Genomic DNA, 20,514 nt, shown 5'->3' on the forward strand with positions numbered 1-20,514 from the left:
GAAAGAAAAGGTAAAACCAACTCCTCCTAAAGCAAAATCAAAATAAACCCCAAAACAACCCCCACCAAAACAAACAAAAGCCCCATTTATTTAAAAAAAAAAATAACATGAGCTGGGTAGTGGTGGCACACACGCCTTTAATCCCAGCACAAACGGCAGAGGCAGGCAGACCAGGACTGCACTGCTGGAGCTGCCCAAGGGTGACTTCTGTATAGAAAAAGTCTAAGTAAGCAGTCAAGTCAAAGAGCAAATGCAGGCGAGTGTCAACCAGCACGTGATCTGGAGGCGATGATCTTCCTTCCAGATATTCTGGCCAACCAACAATCCAATATTCTGCATTCTTCCCATTTCAGAAACAAGAGTATCCTTCTAACCTTGTAGGCTGTGCACTCGCGATGGCGTTGGGAAGCCAGTCTCTCATTTGAGGGTCATCCGGATTGGTGCAGGGCAGTTCATTCACAGAACAGTCTCTTCCTGGCCTTGCATGGGGACCGAGGAGAGGACGGAGGACGCTGCTCTTGGGGACTTGGAGGAGGAGATGGAGGCAGAGGCTGCAGGGGTGAGCTGGGGAAGGGTCCCAGCAGGTAGCTGTCCTGGTCCCAGACAGACCTTGGAGAATATGGCTCTGCATTAGGGGAAGACCCTGAAGGATATGGTTCTGGGATGTGGCCCTGAGGCCAAGGACTGGGCATCCTGATGGTGGAGGAAAAGTGCTCACTTGCCTGACCAGCTGGAGGATCCATGCATGGTGACAGGGAGCCAGAGTCCTCATCCTCATCATAGGATTCCTCTTGGTAGGAACTTTCTAGAATGAACTGACAGGAGGATCCCGGCTGGAGGACTAGAAGGTCATCCGCTGGCATTTCCAAGACAGCGCCCCCCTGCGGGGTGGCGGACAAGAACCCAGGCTGTCCAAGATGGTCTGGAGCCTGGAGGCCCTCGGGCACCAGGATGATGGTGTTTTCGGGGAGCTCCACTTCCAGGACGGAGTTGGCATCCGGCTCCAGCAACAGTTCGACGCCATCCAGCTGCAGCTGTAGGACGCAGTCAGCGGCCAGGAACACCATGGAGGTCGATGCATAGCTCGTGGCCCCAGCGGGCTCCTCAGGGTGGAATGGCGCCTGAGAATCGTGGAGGCAGTGGCGCTTGGCAGGGCTGGGTCCCTGTGGCTGTGGTGTCCAGCTGGGCGCGGGGTCCGTGTCAGAGCTGCTAGGCTGCATGTTCAGGATGTGGACGGCTCTGTGGGGCTGTTGAGGCGCGGGGTGCAGCGAGGACAGTGGCGCTGGTGCTGGCGGAGCGACTGCAGTCACGGGCCCTGGAGTCCTGCGCTTTATTCACGCCCCACCGGATACACCCAGGACGTCAATTAAATCCCCAGTGTTGGACCGGAAAGTGAAGTCGTGAAAAGTCACGCTAGGCTCCGCCCCTCGAGCCTCCAATTCAGAGGCTCTGCCCAGGAGTGTGGGCTGGACTTTCCAGTAGCCTAGGCTGTACTCTAGAAATGCTTTTGGCATAGTGCAGCCAGAATATCTTCCGTGTGTTTTATTTTTTGGTTTTTCAAGACAGGTTTTCTCTCTGTAACAGCCGTAGCCTACCTGAAACTATCTCAGTAGACCAGACTGGTCTGAGACTCACCAAGATCTGCCTGCCTCTGCCTCCCGAGTGTTGAGATTAAAGGCATGTACCAACACCTCTTGGTTTATTTTTAATGTTTTTGGTTTTTCGAGACTGGTTTTGTCTGTAGCTTTGAAGCCCATCCTGGAGATAGCTGTTGTAGACCAGGCTGGCCTCGAACTCACAGACAACAGCCTGCCTCTCTTCTGGAGTGCTAAGATTAAAGTGGTGTGCCCACCAGCACCTGGCCGGCTTTTTTTTTTTTTTTTTTTTTTTTTTTTTTTGACAGATTCTGAATAGGACTTTAATATGGCTGATCTTTAGAATTCTGTTTTCGAGTGTTTCTGAAATTTAAAAGACCACCTAGAATTTACCAGGCTGGTCTACAAAGCTCTAGGACATCTGAGACTATAAAGAAAGGTCCTGTCTCTTCTCTCTTAAAAAAATAATTACTGAAAAGAATGCTTCCTCCACTTCCCCACTTCATATCTTTCAATGACTACAGAATATGGCATTTTAAATGTTTTAATAACTTAGGGCTTTTCATGACAATGAGACACGTCTGCTCCTGGCAGCACCAGCTACTTCAAGAGAAAGATGGGCATCAAAGAGGCTCCTTATGGAGTTTGATAGCCATATGGGCAAGAAACTGCTCTTGCCTGGACTGTTGCATAAACTGGACACAAAGAACCCACAGAAAGAGGACTGTTGAACTTGCCTAAAGGTGAGATGGTCTTTCGGGGTTCCTAACCTATAAAAGAGTCTACGAGACATTCTGCAGGACACAGCAAAAAGTGACTAAACTGTCTTTAAAATTTTCCTGCTTCATGGAAATGTCTGCTAAAAACTATGGGCCTGTAGGCTGAAGATGGATGCCCCAACGGTACAGAGGAACTTTGGGTGACTGTCCAGGCAGCAAGATGTCTCTGTCATTTCTAGAGTTTTCTTATTTCTTGTTTACTTAGGTAATATTATATCCTTCTGGAGTCTTTAATGGAGTTGAAGAATAAATAGATAGTTATAGTTTTCCTTAGTTATGATAAAAGATAAAATAGATATAAATATTATAACTGTAATTCTTGCTTGATAACTGTTTTGCTATATGTAATCTTACTATGTTAAAGTGAAAGCCTTTCTTTTTTGTTTAAACAAAAAAAGGGGAAATGATGGAGGTGGGTCTTGTATTAATCTGTTGCTTTCATTGGTTAATTAATAAAGAAACTGCCTAGGCCCATTTGATAGGCCAACCCTTAAGTGGGTGGAGTAAACAGAACAGAATGCTGGGAGAAAGAAGCCGAGTCAATGAGTTGCCATGATTCTCCCACTCCAGACAGACGCAGGTTAAGATCTTTCCTGGTAAGCCAGCTCGTGGTGCTACACAGAATATTAGAAATGGGTTAGATCAATATGTAAGAGCTAGCCAATAAGAGGCTGAAACTAATGGGCCAGGCAGTGTTTAAAAGAATACAGTTTCCGTGTAATTAATTTGGGTAAAGCCGTGCGGGCGGCCGGGCGCCAGGAACGCAACCCGCCGCTCATATTACTACACTGACTCTGCTGCCCAGGGACTTGGAATATTGGTGTGTACCTAGGCCACGCCATGCACCTCTTTTCTTTCCTATAGAACACTTCGTGAACTTATATTTCATCATTGCTTGGGATGGTGCTAATATTCTCTGTAGTATTTCAATTTTAGTATATAGGGTGCCCAACTACAAGGCATGCTTTTTAATGGTAGAAAAGGTTGATTACTGTAGGCTAAAGTTGTCTCTATCTCATTTGAAATACTATATGTTTAATCACCTGTGCTATGTTTTTATTTCTTCAATTTATTAAAAATCTGGTTTGTGTAACTCTGGAATATATGACTCTCATAACTCGGCTCCATGAAAGTGTCATTTAGCCCTAGTTGGATCTGGTGATAGTATTTCATATCATCTGGCAATATGTAACATCTGCCACAGGGTCTCAGCCTCTTTGCCACTGTGTTCCAGCTCTGTCAAGCACAAGGGTATGTCTGGTTTCATCTGGATTCGGTGCTGTTTGCAATTGTGTGCTGGTTTGAGTAAGAGTTGTCCCCCATAGGATTGGTCACTTGAACACTTGATCCCCAGTTGTTGGTGTGGTGTGGGAAGGTTTAGGTGGTATAGCTTATATCCCTTGGGGGGTGGGGGATTCTGGGGGCTGCTTTGAGATTAAAATGCCTTGCCAGCCATCTTCTAGTTTGTTCTCTCTGGTTTGTGCTTGTGGTTAAAGATGTAAGTTGTCAGCTTCCTGCTCCAGCCATTGTGCCTGCCACCTGCTGCCATGCTTCCTGACCAAGAGAAACTCTTGCCCCTCCAGAACCGCAACCAGAATAAACTCTTCCTCCTGTCAGTAACTCTGGGTCATGGTGTTTTATCACAGAGAGAGAAAAGTAGCTAAAACAACGAGTGTGGCTACTAAGCCTTTCCTCTGCGTGTACTACATGCCAGACTGTTGCTCTGACAACTTGAATTGTTAGCGTGCTATCTCATGCCACTCATAACACCTGTGTGAGAGAGGGAGAGAAGGACACTTAAGGGGACTGAGGGGCGCAGAGCTTGATGGCCTTGCCCGCAGTCTGCAAATGTCAAGCTAAGAATGTGCCTACACTGGGTACTCCCCTCTGCTGTTAGGTCCCCTCACACTGAGCCTTCTCTTTTGACCCTGGCCTCTTCCCAAGCCCTTCCTCGGGAGGAATCTGTGATATTTCTCCACATCCTGCAGGACTAGTCAGGTCTTATGAACTTGGTCTCAGATGCTGCTCCGAAGCTCCTGAGTCACTGCAGCCTTTACCCCCCACCCCCATCGCCTGCCCCAGGACAGGTGGACAACAGGCATGAGGGCTTTGTAGGTTCTTCTGGGGAAAGATGGGCACTTGCCATAATGACTAGGACCTTCCAGAACCTGTTCATTCTAGGCTGAATTCTTGTATCCGCCTCTACTTATACGATGAAGTCCTAACTCCCTTGTGGCAGCATTTGGAGATAGGGCCTTTAGGAAGTAAATGGACTGAGATAGCATTTCATGGGCTCCATGGGTTAACCCTCTCACGTGACGAGAACAGCCAACTTCTGAGTCACATGATGTCTTTTTCTTCACGTCCTGTTTTGACTTCAAACTGTCAAACTTAATGACAGAAAAGTCGGTTTGAGAATATTCAGAAAAGTCATAACAAGCTGTATTGTTGGGGGGGAATCTTACTATGGACTTGGGGGCAATGTCCAACTACTCTTCATTTCTTATATTACATTTCACTGATTTTTATGAATTGAACAACATGCTGTAAAGCTAAAGAGAAAAAACAAAAAGGAAAAATTAAAGATGCATATTGCACAGAAAAAAATTTTGGCTAGCATTTCAAAACATGCCTCTGACTGATCCACACTGGCTGTGGGCCTTCCCCACCTGCGGTCACCTCCTTTATCTCAGGTGTTTCCTCCGCCACTCTGCCACACACACACACACACACACACACACACACAGAGAGAGAGAGAGAGAGAGAGAGAGAGAGAGAGAGAGAGAGAGAGAGAGAGAATAAACTTGTATTTTAAACTTGACTTTTCATCCCCCAAGCCATTTGGATCAGGAAGCCTAACATGGAAAACACAAAGAAATGCAGCCACTCTGGAGGCTTTATCTGGGATTTTTTTCTGCCTTGTCACCCAGAATGTGGCAGAGGAGGGAAAGGAAGGGACTGGTTAGTCACTTGTGCTATTTATAAGGCCTCCAGGAAAAGCTTGAGATAGTGGGAAAAATGTCCTTTTCTTTGTATTTTTCATGCAATTGTTTTCCTACTCTGCCCTGCTGGCCTCAGTGTCACAGAAAATCCAAAGGTGGCCATATCCAAAGCAGCTACATGGCTTTGGTCTTCTTCCATTCACCTTCCTTTCCCCTTTTCACGCTCAAGGTCACGGTCACAAAGTCTCCCACACTGTCACCGAAGAGGATTTCTGTGTCCAGCTTGACTTTGTAACTAATGATCAGAGACCCAGAGAAGCCACTCTGCAACATTCAAAGGTGATTAAAAATGAGCCAGCAGGGGCCTGGAAACATGGCTCAGTGGTTCTGAGCACTGGCTGCTCATCCAGAGGACCAGGGCTTGATTGCCTCATGGCAGCCCACCAATGTGAGCAGATCCAGTTCCAGGTGATCCCACACCCTCTTCTGACATCCGCAGGCACCATGCATGGAAGAGTGGCACCGACATGCACGCAGGCAACACACACACAATAAAATACATATGAATAAAATAATAAAATAATTTAAATAATAAAAAAAGAACCCACAGAATGCATGTCATGGTAGAAAAGGCTCAACTCAGAAGGATCATTTTCACTCAGGTAGATTTATGAAAATTTTAAAATCAAATGAACTTTTCCTGAAAGTTGAATCAACAAACAAGCTGATATTCTGAACAATGCAGTTCTGCTTTGTTTTGCAATGGTGAACCTGAGGGCCCACACTGTGTCCTTCCCCAAGGACAGAGGGCCAGAGGAGCACCATTCATCTGAATTAGCCTTCCACGGCCTTCTGCTCTTAACCAGGTGTCTCCGAGACTCTCTTAGAATCTCAGTCTTGGGACTTTTGGAAGTGACTGAATCCGAGGCTAAATACTAAAAGACACCCTTGTTACCCGCTGGTCCTCTCTTCCAGAGATCCTTGGCAGAGGCACTGAGGTCCCATGTTGTAAGGCATCCCACTGAAAGATTCTGGTGTCTCAGCTGACAGCCAGCATCACACACACACACACACACACACACACACACACACACCCCAATCTCAGTCTGGGGAATAAACTGAAACATTGACATTCAGGCAGCCTTAGTCTTCAAGCTACTCTAGCTAAACAGGGCACCTGTCCGCTCAGTCTTCAAGTGACTCCTGCTAAACAGGGCACCTGTCCGCTCCCAGCTCTGCCCAAACTGCAGATTCATGAGAAAAATAAATGAAGGATTATTTTAGGCAAGTGAGTGTCAGGATGATTTATGAGCACACAGTGATAAAGAGACAGAACACAGGGGCAGTGGTGGGTAGGTTTTGAGATGATCCCCAAAATGTCTTCTAAAATCAAGGCAGGGACACAGGTGCCTCGGGCACAGCTGGAGTCTGTTTGGTCTCTTTCAGGATCTGCTGGCCCTCCATCGGTTTCTCTCCCTTTGACCCTGGAGTTTAGAGATAGGGAGACTGAGAAACAGCTAACACGCCTTTGACTTTGGAGGACGTCTTACAGGCAAAATGTCACTTTAATTTTGACAGAGATGACTAGCAAATGGAGGAGCTGCACAGACAGTCTTTTACCAGTATTGTCTTCTGTTCCCGCTGGGAGAATCATCCAGACCCACTGTCTACATTGCCTAGGGAGTGAGTGGGCAGTAACTTAACAGTCGACAGACTGAGGCCAGTGGCCAGTTTCATCAGCACGGGTCCCACATGTCAGGCAAACTGGTGAAGGCCCAGCACTGCGCTCTGGCTGTGAGGAACTGGGCTCAGGAGCCAAGCTGGGAAACCTGGCTTTGCCATTGGTGTCCCTACTGTGTCTAGCAGCTAATCTTCCTGCACGTCTATTTCCTCAGCTCAAGGCTGGCTCTGTGAACACTTCCTGCCACTTAGGGTGGCTGTGAGATGCAAAGAGAGACATGTGATGCACTAACAGTAGAGTTCAGCACAAACTAAGTCCCCGGTGTACAATGGCTGTTATTTTTATATTCCAGACACCAGATCTGCCATCCTGTGCGATTTATCCTAAATTAAGTCTTTGTCAGTAGAATTTAAGTCATAGATGAAGTCCGTGCCGGAGGGAGACTCCTTTGACTGTAAGAACTGGTTCTGGCCTCTGCCCACATTTGATAGCTTTGAACACAGTAGGCTGGGCTCAGTGGAGGCTGGAACAAGAACTTTGCAATGAATGGGAACTAACACCTGCCTTTCCTAAATTCCCAAATACCATGCAAATTGGGGTCTCCAAGAGTTGTGTTTAAAGTCTTTAAGGCACTGGTTCTCAACCTGGGGGTCAAATGAAACGTTAAAAGACCCTTTCATAGGAGTCTCCTAAGACCACCAAAAATACAGATATCTACATTTTAATTCATAGCAGTAGCAAAAATTCCAGCAATGAAGTAGTAACGAAAATAATTTTATGGTTGGGGCTCACTACAAAATGAGGAAGCAAAGGGTCGCAGCATTGGGAAGGGTGAGAACCACTGCTTTCAGAGGATGTGTGTATGTCAGGGCTTGCTTCTGCTATGTAGTCTCTTTCTACAGGCAAATGTGACAGGGGCCTGTGGAGCTTTTCTGGAGATGTCTTTTCTGGTGGTGTTTTTTCAGTGTGAGAGGCAGCTGGGGAGACGGTGGCTGCAGCTCCTGGCCCGTAGCATGCAACACAGGCGGTGCCTTCCCCCACCAGTCACCCCTACCCTATCACATAAATGGCCCCTTCTCTGCCTCGCTTGCTTCCAGTTTTTTTTTCTTGTGGGAAATGTGACTGATTCCAGCAGGAGCCATGCATTTGTCTTCCCTACAGCGGTCTTCTGCTAAGTGACTCATTTGTATAACATTCTCCTAGAGACCAGATTGTGCTTCTCCTGACCATGTGTACAACAAGGGAAGGAATAGGCAGTCAGAGGTTTTTAAAAACAGGCTAAGGACAATTCCTGAGAAACGTTAGCAAACTGGGCTGTTGTATTTACTCGGGAGAAAGACTGCATCCTGTAGCGTCATGAATCGGGCTGTGCTCTGGACAGTGAGACCATTCGGGGTGGCCTTCAGCCATCTTAAAATACTGACTGAGTTTATAAGCTATTGTCAGATATTTCCGTAGCACTGAGAAACTGGCTTTTGAACAACCATCATTTTTCAAAAGAACTTCCCTTACAGGGGCACACGGGGCATCTCGGAGACTATCTACTGACCTTGGTCCCTTTTCCTCGCTGCTTCCCTCTGCTCAAGCCAGAAGGATACACTAGGGAAGAAACAAAACAACAATAAAAGAAACCATGCTTGCACTGCTTTCGTGGTAGTTTGATGGCCTACATAGTCTCAAGCATTTCAACCCTTGGCACCTAATTGACGGCTTTGTTTGAAAGGTTTAGGACTATGGCCTTGCTGGAAGAAGCGTGACAGTAGAGGTGGGATTTGAGAAGTTGAAGACTCTTACCATTTCTAGTTCACTTTCTGCTTGGGTTGGAAGTTCAAGACATGAGTTCTCTGCTTACTGCTCTAGTCACCAAGCCTGCTACCTGCCGGCTCCCATCTGATTCCAAGACACTAATTCTCTGAATCTGTAAGTCACTAAGACACTTTTTAATTGTCTTGCCTTATCAGTGATCATGTGATCCAGGTCTAAAAGAACTGGACATGAGGTAAGATCTGTTAAAACAAACAAACAAACAAACAAGGAATAGATGTAATTAGTCTCTTTCTTTTGTATTTAATACCTTCAAAATAAATATGTCATGAGGAACTGGAGTCGCTATTTTGTGATCAGGAAGTGACAAGCCATTACATCAAAGATGACAAAGACAAAGTATACAGTGACCTTGGATCTTTTATGTCACTATGGAGTTGGCATCATCCCTTGGTACCTTACCCCAATTATTCTCCTTACATGGGAATAATATTAATAAATAATTGTTTATGTAAACAAATGGTTATGTAAAACAGTGTTTGTAGGGCCTTCTATCCCTTATAGTCGTATTTCCAGAAAACATGGTTGGGTCTTGCTATCTCCTGGAATTGGTTCTAAAAGCCTACCCTGCCTAGCCTTGTAGATAGCAACGTCTTTGCATGCTCAAGTCTCTTCTGCTAGGCTGGGTCATCAGATGGCCCAATATGAATTGTGATTATATTCCCATATGCAAGTCATCCCTGGATCATGTATAATAGCTAATGCAATAGGAATGTCTGTTAGCAGTTAGGCTGAGTTCCTAGGGCACAATGACAAAGGAAAAAGCCTATGCGTGTTCAGTTCAGATGCTTTTCTAAAAACAGAATCTTTCCGTCTGAGGGTGCTTGAATCCACAGCGTCCAGCCCACACACCGGGAGGGCTGGCTGTGTTTTATTTATACCACCCGGGGACTTTCTGAGGAGCACAGCAAGACAGCTGCAGCAAAAGCACACCGAGCCCTGTGAAACGAGAATGAATCTTAAAGTCTCCTTTTAAAGGAATCAGATGGTTTTCTGAGAAACTTGGGGCGGGGGACGGCTTAGAGGCGAGCTTGATGCTGCACTGGGAGGAGCTGTGCACCGCTTCCCGCAGCCAATGAAGGCTGCTGCATCCCTAAAGCATTAATAAGCAGTTAGTGCTGTCGAAGCTCTTGGCCATCGTTTGGTATTTAGTCCTCAGGATGTCTGCATCAGATCCTAAATCTCATCTACCAGTGGAAGGACCAAAGACAAGGGTTTCCAAAGGCTCTCTCAGAAAAGCCGTGGGCCTCGGCAGATTCAGGATGAAACTCGAAGAACTTAGTGTGCCCTTGTAATGGACTTTCTCATGTGCGTTTGACCTGACACAGTTCAAGGAAGCATTACATATTTTTTAAAAAAATATCCCATATGTGTATTTAAAATAAAATTCATATACATTCATGAAATGTTACAATGAAACCCATCATTGTATCTAATGACAGTAAAAGATGAAAGAAGAAAGAAAGAAAGAAAGAAAGAAAGAAAGAAAGAAAGAAAGAAAGAAAGAAAGACCCTCCTGTCCCCACTCTGCCACCTGCTTGGCATGAGAACTTGGAGAAGTCACTTCCTTTCTGTATTCAGCTCAAGTGTAATGGCTGCAATGGTGAGTCTTAAACGAAATGGATAGCAATGCTCATTGCCCCGGAGGGCCTTAAAGCAATCACACAGGCAAGCAGGGGCACACTGGACACCAGCTACAGAAGCTACCACCTAGCCTGCTCTAGGTGGCAGCAAAGGTGCCTTAACTCTCAGGATGGCACTGTTCCAACCAAACCTGTTGCGTTTAAACTATTGTTTAGCCATTTCTTCTTGGCTTGCTAGAGTCTGGCTGAACCTGTCCTGAGTACATTTTGTAAAACCACTAAAGACAGGTCCTGGAGAAGAGAGAGGGGATGATAATTGGTTCAGCCGGTCATCAAGGGCAGAGATGGTCACTTGCCCTTGTATAGGTGGCCCAGATGGATGAGTTTGGGGAATGAGGAGGCTGCTGTGTAGCAAGCAGAAGTCTATCTCTGAGCAGAATTCTAATGTCAGGAGGAAATGATAGAGCTTGTTGAAGAAACGCTATCTTGGAGGCAGGTGGCTGACCAGAAGTGTATCTTGCAGAAAGTAGGTAGAATTTGGAATTTCCTATTGGGACTCGTTGTTGGGAAGAGGGCACTTTGTTAGATGTTTCAGTCTCCAAGACTGGAAACACAATAGTGAATGTGTTCATTTTCTTTCTTTCTTTTTTTTTTAAGATTTATTTATTTATTGTGTACACAGTGTTCAGCCTCCTTGTATGCCTGCATGCCAGAAGAGGGCACCAGATCTCATTACAGATGGTTGTGAGCCACCATGTGGTTGCTGGGAATTGAACTCAGGACCTTCTGAAGATCAGCCAGTGCTCTTAACCTCTGAGCCATCTCTCCAGCCCCAAATGTGTTAATTTTCAAATCCCTTTGTGCTGGTAAGAATAGATTGTAAGTTACAACTATAGCAGCTGCAACCCAGCCTTCTAAATATGTTTACTACCCAGAATGCTTAGCAAAGGACTGTATTTTCAAAGTCCAAAGTCTCTGCTAAGCTTCTCTCCACTACAGATGGACTAAAAGAAAAAGGACAGATGAAGAAGAGCAGACACTAGGCAACAGGAACTGTCTGTGGAAGAAGGCAGGAAACCAAGAAGAAGAGGAAAACATGAGGAGAGAAATGAGAGAAGGCAGAAAGCCATGTCCTGAGAGGGGCAATTGCAGAATCAACAAGCGCTCCACTCAGTGCTGGGGCAGTGGATGCTGTGGGATATTTGTGTGAAGACATGTTGCTGTGATTGGTGCAATGAAGAACTGAATGGCCAGGAGCTAGACAAGTGGTATAGGTGGGACTTCTGGGATCACAGAGGACTGGGAAAGAAGAAAGATAGAGATGCCAGGAGATACAGAAAAAGCAAGAAGTGAAAGAGGAGAGGTAACAGCCATGAGCCATGTGGCAGAATGTAGATGAATATAAATGAGTTAATTCAAGTTATAAGAACCAGTTAGAAACAAGCCTAAGCTATAGGTTGAGCTCACATAATTAGTAAGAAGTCTCCTTATCATTATTTGGGAGCTGATGGGACAGAAAAATACTCGTTATAGGTGCATGCAGAAGGAAGGAAGGTTTTCCCTTCAGGAGAAATGGGGCAGAGAAAGGAGAGTGTGCTATTTGTTGTTCCAGATGGCTGGAGTAATTAATCATCTTTATGTCAATTGTGTTAAAGTTTGTATTGCAGAATCACAACAAATCATACTCCAAAGCAGTGATGGCTTTAGTTGAGAGGAAAAAGTACAGATGAGAAGGAGAGGAGAAAATATTAGCCAGGTGAGATGTGTCAGAGATCAACCTGGGGTAGAACCTCTGGGAAAGAAGGTATGCAACACCTAAGAGGAAGCCAGGTGTTGACAGTTTTTCCACAGGCATGGAAAGGAAGGAAGAGAAGGAGAGAGAAGATGGAGGGAGGAGATGAAAGAGGGAGGAGGTGAGGAGGGAGGAGATAAAAGAAGGAGGGAGGGGGTGAAGGAGGGAGGGGGTGAAGAAAGGAGGGGGTGAAGGAGGGAGAAGATGAAGTGTTGGGACCATTTGGAGTCCTGGCCTCCAGCTGCTCTTCCCTGGTAGCTATCTTTATTTTCCTTCTGATTTGAGCTACTGAAAGCTGTGTCAAAGTTGTTTACCAGCTCTGCTTCACGAGCACGTGTTGCCTTGCCTTGAGGATCAGAGGATAAGGTTTTCACCTGTTGGCCCACCTAACCGTTGGGTATATAAGCCTCCGTGGTGCTATTGATAAAAAGGGCTTCTAACGAGTGACTAGGGGTCGGTGTCTTTGTCTGTCTCTGTGAGTCTTTGTGTGTTTCAACCTTCAGCCCTTGCCCAAACCTCGCGAACTGTATGGTAGCGCATAAAGCGCAGACAAATTGGGCGTTGCAGTGAAGGAAGGAGGAGGTGAGGAGAGATGGAGGAGGAAGGGATGGACAGAAGGACGAGTTCAGGCACTGGACACACAAACTCCTTTGAGGGAACTCCGTTTGGCTGTACTGGCCTAGTAACTGATGTCTCGCGTCCTCACACGGCTGGCTGTAATTTGCTCGTGTCATTTCTTTGTCCCTTCTTTTCTAATGAGGAAGTCATCCCGCAGAGTCAGCTCCAGGGTCTGGGGTTCCTGCATAAGCAAATTGAAGTCAATGCTGTATACACAGCGTAATTTAATTTGAGCCTGTCCAAGCAGAAACTGCCACCTGACCTCCACAGCTCAAACAATCAAATACTTTCTGCAAACACTTTGTAAGCTTTTCCCCCCTCGTGCCTCTTGACAGAACCTAAATTGTTCACGCTTGGGCGCTTGAGCTCCTGTCAGGTCAAAGGGATTCGCTAAAGGTTAAGTGCAGCTGAGTTGATCTTTTAATAGGACTTATTTTTGAATAAACTGTTAGTACTACCAGGTATTTGGGCTCCATTTACTTTATGGCCCAAATTGATGCATCCATCTCTCTCAATCTCTCTTAGGGCAGTGCTTGCCAGTCTTCTGCTAGTGTCAAAAATCATCCCAAAGAATTCTCACACCAGAGCTTTCGTTGCAGGGTATCTGAGATGTAAGAAGCAATCTATCAATCTCTCTAGATAGATAGATAGATAGATAGATAGATAGATAGATAGATAGATAGATAGATAGATAGATTTTTGTTATCCCCAGAGGAAAAATCTTCCTTTTCTGTTTGGCGCAGTGGCCCTTGTACATCGTCCTCTCTGTGACAGCCTAGATCTTTCCCTAGGCAGTCAGCCAGACCCATGGAATAGAACCCTCAGGCAACTGGAATCCTTCTCAGGGAGCTTCCACTCTTGCAAAGGGAAGGAACGTCTTTGTGTCATTTTCTCTCTTAATGAGTGTGATGGCTGGGGAGCCATCCGAGATCTTATATTGACACACGCTCAGGGAATGAACACAGACTGCAGAGTCCTGAAGTGCAAATCTTACCCTGGAGCCGTGAGATGGCTCAGAAGTTAAAGGCCTTTACACAGTGGCCCGAGGAACTGAGTGTGAGCCCCGTATCTCATACAGTGGCAGGAGAGAAGTGACTCTAAAGAGTGAAGGCACCAGAAGGAACCTAAAGAGCAGGTTAAGACCGCCACATATGCACACACCTGTATTCACACACATACAAATAATAAATAATAAAGACCGTGTCCAGTTTGAGAATAGGAAGGTACTAACTAGGGGTGGAGACAGGCAAGATGGTGACGGAATGGTGACAATAGCAGATGACTGTGTAGGACTGGCGGGTGGGGGGGTGGCTTGAGAGTCTGCCCCTTGTTTTCCTGATGAGACTGCTCTGTTCTACTCTCCTTGACTGGATGGAGAGCAGAGAGCTGGAGGACAGCGAGCAGTGAGCCCCCTCTGATCTGGAGACAGGACATTTCAGCCCTTCCTCAACTGCATTCTCCTGAGCACCCAATGCTGTCTAGGCTCCCCCGGTGTGCCAACCGAGGCTTGTCTATCACCGAGTTGGTTTATATCACTCTCTGGGCTGGGGGAGGATTGCTTCTGATACATGTCATTCACTGTGCTGGGGAGGAATGGAGCAGAGAAACTTAAGGTTTAGGAATTCTGAAGGTATTCCCTACCAGGAGAGGGTCCTTAACAACACAGAGAGGCATGCCTTGCAAAGAGGAATGGCAGGGAGGTGCAGTTGAAGCTGAAGGTGGCAGAGCTCAGAAGGAGCAGTGCTGAGTCTGATGCTTGGTTGGGAAGGGGTGGGTGGAGCAAACCTGGTAGAGGGACCAGGACCTTCTCTGCTGGGTCTCCTTTGAGCTCCACAGTTCTGAAGGTCATGCTGACACTACCCGTCCAGAGACCCTCCTCTGAGATCTATGGTATTTGAGAAGCAATAGAGTGTACTTGCTGTGTGTTCATACCATGGGGATGTTTAAATACAAGATTGAATTTCCAAGGATAACAATGAACACAGTTCAGAAAAAAAACTTGCAAATTTGCAAAGTGATTGTATTTGTCATTGTATGTTGGGTTTTTTTTTTTTTTTTTTTTTTTTTTTTTTTCAGACAAGGTTTCTCTTAGATTTGGAGCCTGTCCTGGAACTAGCTCTTATAGACCAAACTGACCTTGAACTCACAGAGATCTGTCTGGCTCTGCCTTCCAAGTGTTGGGATTAAAGGCGTGCGCCACCACTGCCCGGCCATTGCAACCCTTTTTTTTTTTTTTTTTTTTTTTTTGGTTTTTCGAGACAGGGTTTCTCTGTGGCTTTGGAGCCTGTCCTGGAACTAGCTCTTGTACACCAGACTGGTCTCGAACTCACAGAGATTCACCTGCCTCTGCCTCCCAAGTGCTAGGATTAAAGGCGTGCGCCACCACCGCCCGGCTTCATTGCAACCCTTTTTTAAAGTAAAAACTTCTGCAATGTTTTCCAGGGCAAGCATCTGACACTCAGAACCAACTAAGGAGACAAATCACTTGAAGTCAGCCTCCCCAATCCATTCTCTTCAGCTTTAAAACTTCAAATTTAGGAGATCCAATAGATCCTTGTCTTCACACAGGTCCTGGTTTGGCCCAGTGAGAACACTTTCACTTACTCTACCCTCTGGACATAGTTCTCACAAGGAAGCTTGAGGCCCTATGGCACTGTTTCACCTCCTATGGACAGAACATGATCCCGGGACCCTTGGACAGTGTTCTATGCTAGGAGACTATATTTCATAACAAAGAAGGGCTTTCACTCTCTCTGTGTCTCACAGTCTGTCTCTCTGTCTGTCTGTCTCTCTCTTCCTGATTTCCTGACTTCTCAGGTAAGAACAAGCTAGCTTCATGTCCCAGGTAGGGGCCTTACCTGGGCAATCTTTGCCCAGGCAACGTCCATCCTAGAGACAGTATGCAACACAGGGCTTGTGTTTGCAGCCAGGTGCCCAAGTAAACTCAGAGTCTTAGGCCCACACCTGGATGTACCCTCAGTGTGAATATGCAGGTTCCGGATGAAAGAAATCTGCCAGTCTAAGCTGTATCCCCTGCTAATCTGATAGTGTGCCTGCCTGTCTTTCCTGTGAGTGGTTCCTTCATTAGTTAACATACTGGAAGGGAATGGGAGTTTTAGATTTTTCAGTACTTCTAAAATGTGGGTTGGGGAACATGATCATGACCACTGGACGCGCACAGGTCTTATGTATGCTGCTGCAGTCTCTGGGAGTTCATATGTGTATCAATATTGTTGTCTCTTGAAAACACTATTTTCTCAGAGCCATCCACCACCCATCTCTGACAGTTTTTCTGTCTCTTCTTCTGCACAGATCCCTGAGCTTTGAGGGGAGGGGCTCCCACTTAGGACTGAGTGCTCCTGCATCTCTCACTCTCTGCACACTGACGAGTTCTTCATTCTCATCTGCTGCAGGAAGAAGCTTCTCTGATAACAGCTGAGCTAGGCACTGATCTGTTTCTCCACGCAGGGTGGCCACTCGGGTTGCTGATAGAAGGTGCTTTTTCAGGTCGGTGGCTGACCCAAGGAGCAAAGATGGCTAGAAGGAAAATCAGAGGGTTGGCAGGGGAGAGTTAAATGTCCAATTCTTGGAAACAGGTAAACTAGAAAGGATGTGTCCTAGCTGCCACTGACAGTTGGGAGGAGGGAGCTTCAAAGGTCAAATAAAGAAGGCAAGGCGGGGAGAATCAGCAGGGCCAACTCTCTCAGTGAAAGTCCAGACCAAGAACACCATGAAGAAAGAACTAGCCTTTTGCATTGATCTTATTTTAAATTGTTACTTATGGAAATATGCAAAATGCATTAAAAAGAGATCAGAACATGCACAACTTCCATGTGTCTATCTCTCAGCTTCAGCATACCTCTGCACTCCTCCAGCACCTGCCAGACTCCTCCCCTGAGCAACTGCTGAGCTGCCCCCTCCCCCCACAGCACCTATAAGACTCCTCTAAACACCTACTATATTCCTCCTCCCCCTCTGAGCACCTGCTGGACCCCTCCCCTGAGCACCAGCTGGACCCCTCCCCTGAGCACCTCCTGGATTTTCCCCAAGCACCTACTGGACTCCATCCCTAAGCACCTGCTATATCCTCCCCTGCAACAACCCTATAAGCACCTGCTGGTTTTCTCCCTCCCCTAAGCACCTGCTGGAGTCCACTACTCCCCTCTCTTGGCACCTGTTGGACTCGGACTCCCCTCCCTGCTCTAGGCACCTTCTGGACTCCCTTCCCTGCTTGAGGCACCTGCCGGACTCCCCTCCCTGCTCTAGACACCTGCCGGACTCCTTCCCTGCTGTAGGCACCTGCCGGACTCCCCTTCCTGTTCTAGGCACCTGCCGGACTCCCCTCCCTTTTCTAAACACCTGTTGGAATACTTTGAAGTTACTTCCAGACATCTCGTGATTTCATCTGTATTATTATTTTAAACAACTAAGTTGTGTGAGCTGCTTTTGTTTGATTTGTGTTTTTTGAGATAAGGATCTCACTACATTGCCAAGGCAGGCCTTATGTCAACCCTCCTGCTTCCCTGATGCTGGTGTTACAGGCACAGACACCACGCCCAACTAAAGGAATAAAAATTTGAAGAAAAAATTAACTATAATATTATTTCACACCGAAAATATTGTAATATTATATACTGTCCACCAATTTCCTAACGTCTCTAGTTTTGTAAATAACACATATATGGTGCATACATAGACGTAGATTGGTTTGAATCAGGGATGTGTTCACATCACATGTGGTTGGTATGTCCGCTACTTGTCCTTTCATCTAACAGCTCCACCCCGTTTTGTCTGTAAATTTGTCAAAGACACTATTATTCCTTTTTTTAAAATATTTATTTATTATGTACACAATATTCTGTGTGTGTTTGCAGACCAGAAGAGGGCAGCAGATCTTGTTACAGATGGTTGTGAGCCACCATGTGGTTGCTGGGAATTGAACTCATGACCTTTGGAAGAGCTCTTAACCACTGAGCCATCTCTCCAGCCCCACTATTATTCTTTTGAATCTAACATTTTGATAGCTGTTTTCTGTAGGGACATAGCCCCACCCATTGGGGGCGTGTTCGCCTCGGGCTAATGTTTACGGATAAATCTGCCGGGCGTGAGCCCAGCAGCCCTTTTTTCTTTTGCTCCGCTTTTCCAGTGCTCCGCGGGAACCTGTGGTCCTGTAAGTCTATTTCCTTATTAAAGCTGTATATATCTATATAATCTGTCTGCATTCATTTGCGCCACCACATTTGGCGCCCAACGTGGGGCTATTTTGCCCCCGACCCAGCACAGGGGGGGCGCAAGCACCACCTTTCCCGGCTAGTTGCCTGAGCTCAGGAAGGCGATTTACAGCGTGCTCCCTGCTCGCTTTCCCTTCCCCCACTCCAGGCCACTACAGTCGCAGAGCAGCGACCCCCCACAGAGCAGTTAATAGCTCCCTGCTTCTTCCAAACCCTCACTGCCTGATTTAAGGGAAGCAGCTGCGGTTTTGAAAAAAAAAAAGCCGCCAACCCCTTCCCTTAACAGGCAGTACAATAATTTTTGTTTTGAGTTAATTGTTTCAGACCGGCTCTGACTTAGACCACGTGGACTCAGGTACATTTCTTTAGCCACCACTGGCAGAAAAACTTCATTACAGGTACATAATTTTCTTTTATAAATAAAAAAAATGTCTAAAAACATTACCATTCAAGACTTTAACAGCCTTTTCAGTTGTACCATGTGGGAGATTTTACAAAAAGTGTCTGTCAGCCCACAGATATGGATCTTTCTGGGATTCGTAGTTTTCCTTGGTACTGTATGGTTTGATAATAGAAATATGATAAAGTCTTTACGAGACAAGGTTAAACGCTTAAAAACAATTGAAAATGACAACAATCTTCTCAAAAATCAGTTTAAAGTTCTCCAGGCAAAAAACAGATCTTTGTTTAACACAACTCGACAAACTAAAAAAAATTTAAAAGAGGTACAGGCTGATGTTAAGGAAAAATTCATTACTATGGAAAAAGAAACAGCTGATTTGAGTCGTAAGCTTCAGTCCCTTTCAGTAGGAACTGAAGCATTAACGGCTGATATTAAGAAAAAATTCATTACTATGAAAGAGAAAACAGCTGATTTGAGTTGTAAGCTTCAGTCCCTTTCAGTAGGAACTGAAGCATTAACGGCTGATATTAAGAAAAAATTCATTACTATGAAAAAAGGAACAGCTGATTTGGATCGTAAGCTACAGTCCCTTTCAGTAGAAACTAAAACATTAACTGAAAAAATCAAAACTACTAAATGTGACAATCGGATTTTGTCTAAAGCTTATGACAGATTGACAAAAAGATTATCTATACAAAAAGGCACGGTATATGCTATAAAAATTGGCTTTAAGTGAAGGACTCTGAGTCAGCTGAGTGATCTCAAACAGAAAAGCAGAAAGAGAGCAGAAACTCGGGCCCAGAAACCGGGGCTACTTACAAGTGAGGAAGAGGTATCAGAATGAGATCAGTCTAAAAGTATAGAAACACAAAAGGAAAAAAAAAATCTAAGTTTGCAAGGGGGGGCAGTTAGATCTCAGGGCTTTTGTTTTGACAGTGAACAGCTATAGCCAGGTGTGTCTGCAGTCCCAGCTCTTGAGAGGCAGAGGCAGAAGAATTGCCATGAGTTCAAAGCTAGCCTGAGCCACATAGTAAGTTCCAGGCCAGTCAGAGCTACATAGCAAGACTTTGTCTCGAAAAGCAAAACCAAACAAAACGAAGAATCTTATTCATTGAGATTAATGAATAAGTACTAAATACTTCAAGTACTAAATACTGTTTCAGGATAAACTTTTTTTTTTAAGTCCATTTAGGCTGACATTAAAATGCTGTACTTTGAGCTACTTATCCAAAAACTCAACACAACTTGGGATCAACATTAGATGTTTAAACATTAACATTAGTTATTTGTTGGAATCACATTTAGATGTTTAAAATGCTCAAAGAGTGCACTGTCACCCTTTGATGTGGGTAAAGGAACTTCTCACCCTTTTAGGGCATCATTTAGAGCACTGACCACACAGGTCCCAATAGTGTACAGAAAGAGTTCTCATGAGTACAAGGGCAGCCTTCTAGTGCAATGCTAGTTTCTCAGTATAGCACTGTTGGATCACTGAAGATGATTTCCAATGTGCAGACAGTGTCCATGCATCCCTGTCCCCAATTGCTTTCTCTCTCCTTGGTACAGTTCCTTGTTGGTTTATACCAACGCAAGCCAACTTACTTTCCTCTTTCCTTCCATTTCCCCCTTTTCTTTCCTTACTGAGATTTTTGTTTTGCTTTTGATTTGGTTGAGACACCACCTCAACCTGTAGCTCCGCATGGCCTGGAATTCACTACACAGCCCTCAGATCCACATTAGTTCTCTTCCCAAGAGCTGGGATTGCAGGCAGGAGCCGCTACCCCTGGCCACAGGAAACTGAATTGATGCGAGTCATAGGGCTGCAAGGGAACTGGAGTAGTTAGTACTCCAGAAAGGCCGTGTGCTCTTAGACAAGGACTTAGGTTTTACATGTGTTTATCACGTGGACATGTGAAAGGGGAACAAAGAAAGGGAAGTGCTCAGGCTTCTGGCTTCGGGGTTATCCTGGCTGATAGGTTCTTTGATCCTGCAGTGTTACTCCCCTTGCTCCCTCTCTGCCCCTGGTTCCAAGGTTCCTACTCCATTCCAACCCAGAAGCCTACAGG

The 20,514-nt window shown here is 45.7% G+C and overlaps 1 protein-coding gene across 1 annotated transcript; it reads right to left on the minus strand.

Moving 5' to 3' along the window:
• Positions 1–452: 452 nt before the first annotated feature.
• Positions 453–20,068, minus strand: LOC130873561 (proline-rich protein 23A3-like). The gene is made up of 4 exons (XM_057768399.1): positions 20,051–20,068; positions 16,187–16,351; positions 5,520–5,640; positions 453–1,300 (listed from the first exon to the last, which is right to left on the minus strand). The coding sequence occupies exons 1-4, from the start codon at positions 20,066–20,068 to the stop codon at positions 453–455; spliced, it is 1,152 nt and encodes a 383-aa protein (XP_057624382.1).
• Between the last annotated feature and the right edge of the window lie 446 nt (positions 20,069–20,514).

The sequence above is a fragment of the Chionomys nivalis genome, chromosome 4 (genome assembly GCF_950005125.1).
Source record: "Chionomys nivalis chromosome 4, mChiNiv1.1, whole genome shotgun sequence".
Taxonomy (NCBI): Eukaryota; Metazoa; Chordata; class Mammalia; order Rodentia; family Cricetidae; genus Chionomys; species Chionomys nivalis.